Source organism: Cervus elaphus, chromosome 18 (assembly GCF_910594005.1).
Source record: "Cervus elaphus chromosome 18, mCerEla1.1, whole genome shotgun sequence".
Taxonomy (NCBI): domain Eukaryota; kingdom Metazoa; phylum Chordata; class Mammalia; order Artiodactyla; family Cervidae; genus Cervus; species Cervus elaphus.
Window position 1 is genome coordinate 77,287,543 of NC_057832.1, and position 13,091 is coordinate 77,300,633.

General features: G+C 41.4%; 1 protein-coding gene across 1 annotated transcript in view; it reads right to left on the bottom strand.

Moving 5' to 3' along the window:
* Nucleotides 1-2,643: 2,643 nt before the first annotated feature.
* Nucleotides 2,644-13,091, bottom strand: part of NFE2L3 (nuclear factor, erythroid 2 like 3) — a 31,499-nt gene continuing 21,051 nt past the window's right edge. Inside the window, exons 3-4 of the mRNA XM_043873340.1 lie at nucleotides 4,954-5,037; nucleotides 2,644-4,334 (exon numbers count right to left, since the gene is read on the bottom strand). Coding sequence (XP_043729275.1) covers nucleotides 3,087-4,334; nucleotides 4,954-5,037 — 1,332 coding nt within the window. The 3' untranslated portion in view covers nucleotides 2,644-3,086. The remainder of the gene's footprint in view (nucleotides 4,335-4,953; nucleotides 5,038-13,091) is intronic.

Here is a 13,091-nt window from a genome sequence, read left to right on the forward strand (position 1 = left end):
TAAAGCTAGGTGCTGGCTATTTCCTTCACCCATAGTGAAGCAACAGACTCTTAAAAATGCAACCCATGTTTGAAAGTGGTCCTGTGATCACATGTGGCAGGGGGGGAGTTGGCTCATGTGATAACCAAAAGGCAAGCATTACTGGGAGCCATCTTGGGGGGTGGCTCCCACCCCTGGTGTCTGCTTCTCTGGTGAAATGTTTTGAAACTGGATATTCTTTGGTTTTCACTATCCCAAGTAAGTGTGTGAGTACAAGTTAAAGTTGGTCTCAAACTCTCGAATTGTATCCAGTTACTGTTGAAGTGTGGGGTATATGGTGCCTTTGCAGGAGGCAGAAAATATCACTGATTTCAGTATACCTGAAGTGCATGTTTACAATTTTGTCTTGGTTTCACTTACATGTCTTCAAAATTTGAAACATGTTCTCAGGTACTCAATGTACTCAATGATTTTAATGCTGCTCTGCTGTAACTGAAAGTAATAAAAGAAGCAAATTCAGATCTTTGAAGATGATGGGTGAAGGGAGACTAATTCAGGTATTTTAACATTTAAGTGAAATGTTTAAATTGTCAAACAATGATACATATTCCATAGGATGACGTTTTCTGTGGTAGGAATTCTGGCATTTAGGCTTTCAACTGCTTCTGTATCGTAAGGGTCAGTGCTGAACTGGAGCCAGCCTTGAAATGGACCCCAAATATCCAGATCTTATTGAGTACCCATTGTTTGAACTGCCTGGTGGCTCAGGAAAGAATCCACCTGCAGTGCTGGAAATTTGGGTTTGATCCCTGGGTGGAGAAGGGAATGGCTACCCACTCTATTCTTCCCCAGAGAGTTCCACAGGATCCCAGCAAGGCCATGGGGTCAAAAAGAGATGACTGACTTAACACATGAATTGCTTGAACTACATACAGTAGTAACTTAATTTCACCTGGGGATATCATAGCCTGTTAGGTACCAGAAGGGGGATGTAAGTTTTTAATAGGGGGAAAAAAATGGTTGAACCAGATTTCACCTTATTTTCAACTGATGTAATTTTATCACAAAGGGATGATTTCAGGACCAACAATGTTCTATAGGAAAGGGACTACTTTCATGTTGAGAGCAATTCAAAATGAAACGTTTGGGTCAGTCTGAACTCGGGAAGACCTCAGAACTAGAACAGTCTGGTCAGTCTTGGGGTATGAATTGGTAAGTAGGGAACTTCAACAATACTGGGATGAGGCTTTGACTGCTGATAACCACTGGAGAGTAAGCAGCTTCAGTATTGTATCAGAGTCCAATGTGTGTATTGTACAAAGTGACTGTCCAGACAAGCCCATGGCAAATGAGATTGAACTGGCTGGTGATAGCTCTATTAATGTGCCTTTGGGGACAGTGCACCAAATACCTTAGATCTTGAAATGTTTAAATTTTACTGTGAGTGTTTACAGCTATTCAACTGTACCCCTTTCTTCCCCATTTGATATTCTATAGTTCTGTGTTGTGATGTTTTCAGGGACTAGGGAAGATGGTGAGCTTGAAAAGGACACTCAATTGAGCAAACCAGGATATATCTGCAGTTGCAGAAACTTTCACAAGTAAATTGGTTTTATGGACATTGTTACAAACTTGAAATAACTTGTGGTCCTGCCTCTAAGAAGCCAGAATGCATGAGGTGTGTTGTCTTGCAAAAAAAGCCAATCAACACTGAAGTGGGCATTGTACAGAACTAGTCAGAAGAGCTGAACTTTGGCATTATGCTTTGAAACATGCCTAGGTTCAGTTTAAAATGGAAGTTTTCTATAAAACTACTTCAGTAAGCTAAAAGAACCAATGTGATACTAGGTAGTGAAGATTCTAATATCTGACCTTATATTTTACTAATCAGATACTGTGTGTGTAGGTGTTCAGTTGTGCCTGACTCTGAAATGGGCAGCCACTTGTTGCAGGGATCAAAGTTGGCATCTCTTGGATTGGTAGGTAAATTCTTAGCACTAGCACCATTCAAGGAGCCCTATCAGACGGGACAGATCTGTGTTACTGTTCTCAAACCACCAACAGTTTGGACAGCTGTCATGTTCTAAGACCTGACCAAGTTAGTTTTCAAGTTTCCTTTGTCCTTTTTATAAAAGCATTTTTTTTTTTGCCTATTTCAGAATGTTCATTTTGCTTTTATTTGTTCAGTCTGCTCATTACCGATTTATCCCTTTGTGTAAGTCTTGAGTTTTTGTATGATCCATAATGTTTTCACATTTAAGCAAGTGGGTGTCTTTTTTTTTTTTCTTTGGTGTGAACTTTTACTGCCAGGGAGTTCCAGTTTCTCGTATGCAGGTAGTTAACGTGGGGGGAGGCTCTCTGTCCTCAGACATTAAAGCCTAAACGTAGTGTAGTATTTTGAAAGCTCCTGGGTTATTGGGGGTGGGGTGGTGGTGCTGCATCCCAGAGTAGAACCTGGTCTATTTCGTGTCATGCTCTATGTTAGCTTGGGAGCTAATATTGTCAGTTCAGCATACTGACCAGTTTGGCTAGAGTCTGATCAGTTTGTAATTTAATACTATTGCTGTCCTATTTGCTGGATACTCACCTGGATTTTTGAATGTGGGTATTTTGGAGAACTATAAATTTGCTTAGAATCTATAAAAGGCAAAAGTGAAAACTTTATAAAATCAAATATAAAGTTTATTTCCACAGAAAAAGCTGTATAAGTTAAGTATTCATAAAAATTAAGCAAAAAGGCTCTTGAAAAGTCACTAAACTTCAGTGCTAACTGAAAAAACCTTAAGGTTAAATTGTATTTTGTCAAAAAAAACACACGTTTGGAAATAACTGCATCCAGTGTTCTTTTAAAAAGACCATCTTTAAGAAATGGCTACCAAAGTAGCCTGTTATATGTCACATTGTTTGTACATACTATTAGGACTTCATGAAGTTGTGGCTTCTGCCCCAGGTCTGATACTGATACCTAAACTTGTCCACATAAGCTTGAAAACATACTGAGTGATTCAAGTTGTAGTACTTAAAAGTTAACACGAGCTAAACCTGGAAGCAGATTTGTGATCCTTTATCAGTTTCTAACTGCTTATGTGTATTGGTGGAATCCATCTTCAATTTTTTCTCTCATTTTTTCGTTTTCCCTTTTGGTTTTCCTTTTTCTGGCCTGGGATCATTAATTCCTTGGGTACAATCAAAACACTTCCATCATGGGTGCACTGAAGAGCATACTGGTTTGGACTGATTGGTCTACCTTGATCATCTCTTAACCTACTAAAAACATCACGATAGAGGTGGTGCAGTTTCTGTTTCATGATGTTTATAGCTTTCTGACACTGGGATTGCTCTCTCTTAAGGGTTTCCTTCTTTGCTTGCAAGCTACATACATCATCTTCCAGATTCAAAATTACATCCAGTTTACGCTTTCGGCAGTTCTGAGCAGCAACTTTATTTTTCCCTCTTCGTCTAATGTCACGGATGAGCGACAGTTGTAAATCAGTTAGATAGTGCCTGCTTAACATGCTGTTGAAAGAATCTACAGGCATGCGGATAATTTCATCCACAGAAAAAGGGATATGCAAAGCTTTAGCACGTCGTTCATCACGGCTTAAGTTTCTGTCTGTGTCATTCAGGTATCTATTTATTTTCTGTGACTTCCCAGGCCATGACAAAGATTCTGAAGTGGATTCTAGTGCACTTGGCTGTAAGTGGTAAGTGTGGTTATGTGATACATATTGAAATGCAAGGTCCCCATGAAAATGACAATCACTCCTGTCATTCATGTGACAAAGCTTACTGGGCTCTGGACAGTATCCTCCTACAGCCCCTTCTAGGTCATGGTGGGAAAGGTCACTGCTAGAACCTGTAGCACCTTCACATATAGAGTGAGAAGAATTCGACTTCATAACAGAGGTGCTATTGTTACTTGAGAAGGAAAGCCCAGAATCATAACCTGGTTCTTCAAGCAGCCAAGAAACTTCCATTGGATCAAAACCTTCTGTGGCCAAAGACATTAAGTTTATCTCATCAAATATGTTTATATCAAGGTCACACAAATGGTCTTGGCTTAGATTCCTCATCTGATTGTCAACAAACGGAAGAAATCCTGTCAAATTAGTTCCAGGAAAGGTCTGTTCAGTATTGGTAGTAGGAGAACATAACTGTAGAATTTGTTCTTGTGGCTGTGAAGTCCTTGCTACTGGATCCCTTCTAAATGTATTGTCAGAACATAGCAACATGGCCTCGTGGAGACTTACATCATGACTTACAGCTTGGCTAAAATTTACATTATAATGTGTGGGAGAATTCATGCCATCATTGATACTTCCCGGGAGAGGAGCAATATCTCCCAGTGAGACTCCCTGAAAAACGAAAGGAAAAATGCTGTAAATACATGAACTATTTCAACACCAGTTCTAATACACAAAGCAGTATTTCTAGTTCTCTTTGTTACCTCCTCTATACAAATAAGGATATGCTGTTGGCTATGAATAACTTCCCTTAAATGCAGGCAACTGACTACACAATGTGAGCTCAAATGAGACTATGGTATAATGGGGGAAAGATTAGGTCTTTAAACATCACAGAAAATTTTAAAATTGTCAATATAAAAGCTGGTCTTATATCTGATACTATCTTCCTGTTATTACTTATCCTAGCTGTTTATAAGCTAAGCTAAGCTAAATCCACCCTGTGGACTGTCATGGAACTACAGTGCTACCAGAAAGACTAAGGTGTGCCTTTGTAAAGTATGTACTGTCATATTGATTCAACATGGATTTTATGAATTTGATTATACCTTTGTGATTATTTGGAAGGGGGAACAATGTGTACAGAGGAGCCTGGTGAGCTACAGTCGATGGGGTTATAATGCACTAGGAACTATTAAGTACTAAAGCTGTATATCCCAGGTTAAAATGTTACATATACTCACAAAGAGGTCAGTGCAGATATTTTCCTGCAAGGATAAAAGCCAATTACCTCCAGTAGGTTTTCAGGCTGCGATGAAAGCAATTGAAATAAGTCTTCCAGAGAGAAAAATGCATCTGTTCCATTTTGATATCTCTGTAGAAAAAGTCATTTAAAAGGTTAAAGTGCTTGCCTGGGACTTTTAGACTTAATCTAGAAAGGATAACCAAGTTATATCCAAACTGAATTTTTATCTTGATTTTTTATATTCTTTTTTTAGTACTCAGTATTCAACAAGAACATTTAACAACTCCATTCCTGCCCTAATCATTTTCCATCGATTTTTTTGGCTTGTATTCTTAGTTCCACATTATCTTGTCCCTCCCCAGCCAACCTTCCAGAGTGATTAGAGGATATTGGAATTTTCAAATACATATTTAAAGTTACCAAAGTTTTATCAACCTCTTTATTCACTATTGCTTCATCTCCTGCCTTCCTAAAGGGTTTAAGTTTCTTGTTGAGGTAATTTGATAGTTTTTTAGAGTGGCTTCATGAACTCCTTAGTCATTGCAATTTGGAATTATTTTGCCTTCATGCTTAGGTCAGGCTTAATGTTTTCCCTCAGCACTGTCTTGTGGCATTTAGTTATAAAATGACAGACCTATAGTACACATAACTAACCTCCCCCCTCCCCCTTCAGTTCAGTTCAACTGTTCAATTGTGTCTGACTCCTCGCAAGCCAGTGGACTGCAGCACGCCAGGCCTCCCAGCCCATTGCCAACTCCCACAGTTTACTTAAACTCATGTCCATCAAGTCGGTGATGCCATCCAACCATCTCATCCTCTGTCGTCCTCTTCTCCCGCCTTCAGTCTTTCCCAGCATCAGGGTCTTTTCCAATGAGTCAGTTCTTCGCATCAGGTGGCCAAAGTATTGGAGTTTCAGCTTCAACATCAGTCCTTCCAATGAACACCCAGGACTGAGCTCCTTTAGGATGGACTGGTTGGGTCTCTTTGCAGTCCAAGGGACTCAAGAGTCTTCTACAACACCACAGTTCAAAAGCATCAATTCTTTGGCGATCAGCTTTCTTTATAGTCCAACTCTCACATCCATACATGACTACTGGGAAAATCATAGCTTTGACTAGACGGATACTTTGCTGGCAGAGTAATGTCTCTGCTTTTTAATATGCTGTCTAGGTTGGTCATAACTTTTTCCAAGGAGCAGGCATCTTTTAATTTCATGGCTGCAGTCACCATCTGCAGTGATTTTGGAGCCCCCAAAAGTCTGTCACTGTTTACACTGTTTCCCTATCTATTTGCCATGAAGTGATGGGACCAGATGCCATGATCTTAGTTTTCTGAATGTTGAGGTTTAAGCCAGCTTTTTTGTTCTTTCTGTTTCAAGAGGCTCTTTAGTTCTTTGCTTTCTGCCATAAGGGTGGTGTCATCTGCATATCTGAGGTTATTGATATTTCTCCCAGCAATCTTGATTCCAGCTTGTGCTTCTTCCAGCCCAGTGTTTCTCCTGATGTACTCTGCATATAAGTTAAATAAGCAGGCTGACAATATATAGCCTTGATGTACTCCTTTTCCTATTTGGAACCAGTCTGTTATTCCATGTTCAGTTCTAACTGTTGCTTCCTGACCTGCATACAGATTTCTCAAGAGGCAGGTCAGGTGGTGTCGTATTCCCATCTCAGAATTTTCCACAGTTGTGATCTACACAGTTAAAGGCTTTGATGCAATCAATAAAGCAGAAGTAGATGTTTTTCTGGAATTCTCTTGCTTTTTTGATGATCTAACGAATGTTGGCAATTTGATCTCTGGTTCCTCTGCCTTTTCTAATCCCAGCTTGAACATCTGGAAGTTCATGGTTCACATACTGTTGAAGCCTGGCTTGGAGAATTTTGAGCATTACTTTCCTAGCGTGTGAGATGAGTACAATTTTGCGGTAGTTTGCGCATTCTTCGGCATTGCCCTTTGGGGTTTGAGTGAAAACTGACCTTTTCAGTTCTGTGGCCACTGCTGAGTTTTCCAAATTTGCTGGCATGTTGAGTGCAGCACTTTCACAGCATCATCATTTAGGATTTGAAATAGCTCAAATTCCATCTAGCTTTGTTCATAGTGATGCTTCCTAAGGTCTGTTTGACTTCATACTCCAAGATGTCTGGCTTTAGATGAGTGATAACACCATCGTGGTTATCTAGGTCATGATGGTCGTCTAGCTCAGACGGTAAAGCATCTGCCTACAATGCGGGAGACCCGGGTTTGATCCCTGGGTTGGGAAGATCCCCTGGAGAAAGAAATGGCAACCCACTCCAGTATTCTTGCTTGGAAAATCCCATGGACCGAGGATCCTGGTAGGCTACAGTCCATGGGGTCGCAAAGAGTCGGACAAGACTGAGTGACCTCACTTTTTCTGTGTACTTTTTCTGTGTATTCTTGCCATCTCATCTTAATATTGTCTGTTGCTGTTGGGTCCATACCATTTCTGTCCTTTATTGAGCCCATCTTTGCATGAAATGCTCCTTGGTATCTCTGATTTTCTTGAAAAGATCTCTAGTCTTTCCCATTCTATTGTTTCCCTCTATTTCTTTGCACTGATCTCTGAGGAAGGCTTTCTTATCTCTCCTTGCTATTCTTTGGAACTCTGCATTCAAATGGGTATAATCCTTTCTTTTATCCTTTGCCTTTTGTGTCTCTTTTCTCAGCTGTTTGTAAGGCCTCCTCAGACAACCTTTTTACTTTTCTTGGGGATGGTCTTGCCCACTGCCTCCTACACAATGTCATGAACCTCCATCCATAGTTCTTCAGGCACTCTTATCAGATCTAATCCCTTGAATCTATTTGTCATTTACACTGTACAATCATAAGGGGTTTGATTTAGGTCATACCTGAATGGTCTAGTGGTTTTCCCTACTTTCTTCAATTTCAGTCTGAATTTGGCAATAAGGAGTTCATGATCTGAGCCACAGTCAGCTCCCGGTCTTCTTTTTGCGGACTGTATAGAGCTTCTCCATCTTTGGCTGCAAAGAATATAATCAGTCTGATTTCGGTGTTGACCATCTGGTGATGTCCATGTGTAGAGTCTTCTCGTGTTGGAAGACGGTGTTTGCTATGACCAGTGCGTTCTCTTGGCAGAACTCTATTAGCCTTTGCCCTGCTTCATTCTGTACTCCATGGCCAAATTTGCTTGTTACTCCAGGTATTTCTTGACTTCCTACTTTTGAATTCCTGTCCCCTATAATGAAAAGGACATCTTTTTTTGGGAGGGAGGGGGGTTAGTTCTAGAAGGTCTTGCAGGTCTTTATAGAACCGTTCAGCTGCTTTAGCATTACTGGTTGGAGCACAGACTTGGATCACTGTGATATTGAATGGTTTGCCTTGGAAATGAACGGAGATCATTCTGTCGTTTTTGAGATTGCATCCATGTACTACATTTCAGACTCTTGTTGACTATGATGGCTACTCCATTTGCCCACAGTAGTAGATATAATGGTCAACTGAGTTAAATTCACCCATTTCTCCCCTTGGGTAGTTTTATTTTCTTAGTTTTTGTTGCCCTGTCATTTCACTGTGTTAGGTCTGGAACTTAATCTTTTATTTACTCTGCTTGGGATTCTGTGTATCCCTTTAATCTTGAGTCATTAAGATCATTTTGGAAATATTTTGACATAAACTTTGAATACTGCTTCTTCATACTTCCCAGTCTCTCCTAGGACTCCATTAGAAGTAATTTAGATTTTCTTATTCTATCATTGTCTCTTCTTTTTAATGCAAAAGCTCATCTTTGAGAGCTGTTTTCTATAGGAATGCCACATACCAAGTGTTTACCAACTCAGTTTTATATTTTTCTCTTCAAGGGCCAGTTTTTCTATCATTTTCTACACCTTTTCTTGACTCGGGATTCCTGACAGTGATGGTAGTCTGAATCCACACCACTTCGTGTTCTGATTTCTAAAAGTTGGATCGACAGCTTCCTTGCTCTATCTCCTAGCTCATGGCTAGAAGTGTCCTAGCTGTCATTTCCTAAACTAGAAGAGCCTTTAAACATTGAGCTTTAAAAATAGGGAACTCAGGTACCCACAGGCATGGACTGGAGATCTACTCAACCCCAGCCTCTGTCATGGCATCTGGATATCTTCAGCTTTTGTGCCTCATTCAGGATTTCTATCTGGTGTGTCAAAGGGGTGTCTTTACATGTTAGTAAATTCACATTCATGACTTGTGCTGTGTGTAACTCCCACCCATAACTTTTTACTCCAGGGTTTTCTTTTTTTAAGATTCAGATCAGCTGGACTGATTTTGTGGTGGTGGTGGTCACTCACTCGGTCATGTCTTGACTGTTTGTGACCCCATGGACTGCAGCACGCCAGGCCTCCCGGCCCATTGCCAACTCCCAGAGTTTACTTGAACTCATGTCCATTGAATCAGTGATGCCATCCAACCAATTCATTCCTCTCTTGTCTCCTTCTCCTCCTGCCTTCACTCTTTCCCAGCATCAGGGTCTTTTCCAATGAGTCAGTTCTTTGTATCAGGTGGCCAAAGTGTTGGAGCTTCAGCATCAGTCCTTCCAATGAATATTCAGGACTGTTCTCCTTTAGGATGGACTGGTTGGATCTCCTTGCAGTCCACGGGACTCACAAGAGTCTTCTCCAACACCACAGTTCAAAAGCATAAATTTTTTGGTACTCAGCCTTCTTCATGGTCCAACTCTCACATCCATACATGACTACTGGAAAAACCATAGTTTTGACTAGACAGCCCTTTGCTGGCAAAGTAATGTCTCTGCTTTTTAATACATGGTCCAGGTTTGTCATAGCTTTTCTTCCAAGGAGCAAGCGTCTTTTGATTTTGTGTATGTGGTACAAATACTTGGGGTTTGCCATGTTTTCAAGGCTTTCTGTGTCTATTTCTTTGGATGTTATAAGACATTTAAGATAAGCTGCTGGATAGTATTTCTTGTTCTTTAACTGGAAATTATGCATCCTTAGTGGGTAGTAAACTTCACCAGTTGGTGAAGATTCTAAATGATACCAAGAAAGATCCTAAAACGTTTCAGAAACTTGATTCATTCGTCCTGGCCAACCATTGACCAAAATTTGCCTGATGGTCACAAGTGTGTGAGAATGGGTAACAGCACAAATCTATATTCATTCCCGCAAAAACAGCCCTTAATTATGGGTAAATAACACTTTGCAGAAAAGAAAGCCTTAACATTTAAAACATGGAAATACGGGTATGAAGATCATTCTCTTTAAAATGAATTATGGACTGATCCTTCAGGCCTTTCAAAGATATGTCTCATTAGATCTTTTTTACCTGTTTCTTCCTCTTCAGTGCCCTGTCGATGGAGGCTGAGGAGCTACCTGCTTACAACCAGCATTCTGGTTGACTCCGCAAGAGATGGGGAGATGGAAGGAAGAAGTGACAGGGTCCCTTAGACACCTGTTACCTCACTCTTATTACCACATTACCACCTCTTATGTCCACTCTCACTGAGCTGTGTTTTTCCCCAGGCTCCTTTATGCTCTGAGGGTGGTTTTGGGTTCAGGTAGTTGCTTGTCTACGGGGTCTCCCTATTTCTTGGTATTGCCCTTAAGCCTGCCCTTATTTCCATTACAAAGAAAATCCCATCAGTTCTCTTCAGAATCCCATCGGCTTGTACCTTTTACTTGAGGGGCTAAACTCTGGACTACATGACTGTGGTCCTAAATCTTCACATAAAATTCCTCCTTCCTAATCAGTTCCGTTTTTGGCCAAGAATTCACTGCATTTTGAACAGAGATCACTAGGAATGTTAAAAAAAAAAATGGACACATTTTCTACCTTTAAAAACGTGCAACAATACATAAATTCAACTTGTCTTTAGTGAGAAGAACGTATTTTCAAACCAGTTAACCTGTATATATTTGTGTATTTAGTTTTTATTAATAGCAGTCTAGGCTTGCAATGCAGCTAGAAGGAAGTCACTGTTAATGAGTAAATTATGTTGGTCATCCTAAATATTCTCAAATGCCAGTGATTCACTGTGGTCACAGATAACTCCTTTCTGCTTTATCGTTAGAAGCTCCTACAAGAAGTATAATTTATTTATTTTTTAAGAAGTGTAATTTAAACACTGGCGCAAAACAGAAACATGGACCTACAAAAAAGGAGCTGAGTCTGATAATTAGGAACCAAGGCACAAATGCCACACTCTTAAGTGATTGTGTTTCTAGACAGTTTTGTCCAAACTGATGTCTGTCTGCAGTGAAATATTTTAAATTCTCCAAGGAAGCTCCCTAATTCATCTATCACTTCAATGAGTGCCTGTTACCTAGCAGTGAGTGAGTTACTATAGGCAGTTCAAAAAAAGTAGAAAATAAGGTCCTACTTTTCTGGGAAGCTTTGTGAAGGGGTATAATTGCAAAGACATACCCAGGAAAAAAATGAATCGACAGCATAAATCTATACTCAATGAAGTGGCAGTAAGACTGGTTTAAGAACATTTTTTGCCTCAAAAAAGATGGTTTGTGAGGCACTCAGTGAATTGACCTGAAATGTCTCCTTCAAAACAGACATGGTTATTTCAGCACTCACTGGCACTGATGTGACAATTCTCTGGCATTTGTGTGTGTGCGCGCATAAAGAGGTGGCAAAGCCATAGCAAGGTACATGCATTACAAAGGAACACAAGGCCTGGGGAGAATACCAGTGGGTAAAAGCGGAGGCAGCTGGGCATACGTCTGCATGTCACAGTGAAATGCCAGGCTGCAGTGGGATCTCATTTAACTAGCTCATAAAAGGGTTGAATAGCCTGAGGTAAAGTGAAAATGGGAAGGGGTTCCTTGGGGTGAACCACATCTTCTAAAGACTAGCAAAAAAGGACTCAAAGAGACCTCTTAGAAACATGGTTTGTTTAGGGAACACAACAGATGAGCATCCAGAGCTTGCCTGAAAAATAAGGGCAAGAGGCCAAGGATGGGCTGCAGCTAGAGAAATGATTGACAAAGGAGGTGAGGTGCAGGTTTCCAGGACCAGCAGGTGCTTGAGAGGCCACTTGGAGGTGGAGGTGCACGTGTCCTGGAGAAGGACAGTGAGAGACTCCCGGCTGGAGGGGACTCCAGTAGGGGTCTCTAAAGAACCTGCAAAATGAAAGTGCCTAACCAACAGAGCAGTGGTTTTAAATACATTCTACGGTCCAGGGAAACCAGTTTCAGACTGGCAACAGTCAAGGAACACCTTTTCTGAGCTCTTACCACCCATCACACCCTCAGCTTCAGAGAAGATGGCTGAACAAACAAGGGAAGAAGAACTGGAGAAACCCAAGAAGCTGGCCACACACACCCTTTTCCACCCCGCCAGGCTTTGAGGCTGCAGCAGGGATAGGAATGGAGAAACTACAGACTTGTTGAGAATTTACACTGGTTCGGTCTACCAGCTGCTGCACTGGGATGAGCAGAGAGGTTTTTGGTCTGATTATCTAGCATAGGGCCTGTCCTAGATTTCAACCAGCATGCAGGGAAGAACTAGTTCCCCAAAACAGGTTAGAACAGGCTGGAGGGGCGGGGGAGTGGTGAGTGGGCAGAGGGAGCAGAACTGTTTTCAGACTTCATTCTGTCAATCATGTTATGTTCAGGGTGATGTTAGAAAGTCAAGGTTACAGTGATGATGGGCTGCCTGAGAAGGGCCAAGGCATAGTACTCTCTACCCTCCATGGGTGTTCAAGGCACAGCCCGAAATTCCACCTGGGGCAATGCAGGGCTGGGAGCCCCTTCAGGGCAAGACCTGCAAGGGTGCCACCTTCTAGGGGAAGTACCAAGTGATTAAAGGCCTGTGGAATTACAGACCTGTCTGGACCACTGCTGAGTAGAACCCAGATTAGGTCCCATGTTAAAGAAGGAAGGAGTTCAGCCTGGCTCCTGGAGTTCACCTTTCTCCAACTCTCTCCACTACTCACGAGTGTGGTTATTAGCTGCAAGGAGTCAATGAGGCTATCCGACTCCACCTAGGCCAAAGACACAAAATGGGCTCATGGATGCCCAGTGAGCATGGTGCACCAGGAGACTGAGCGAGAATGTGAGCCCAAGTTCCAACCGGATTGAGGGTGATGTTCCTGTAGGGTCCTCTCCTCACTTTCCCAAAACTAGCCAACCTGTCTACTCCTTCTGAAAGTGGCTGGTTTTGATTGAGGATTCCTGGGTTCAGGATGCCAGCCATCTCTACAT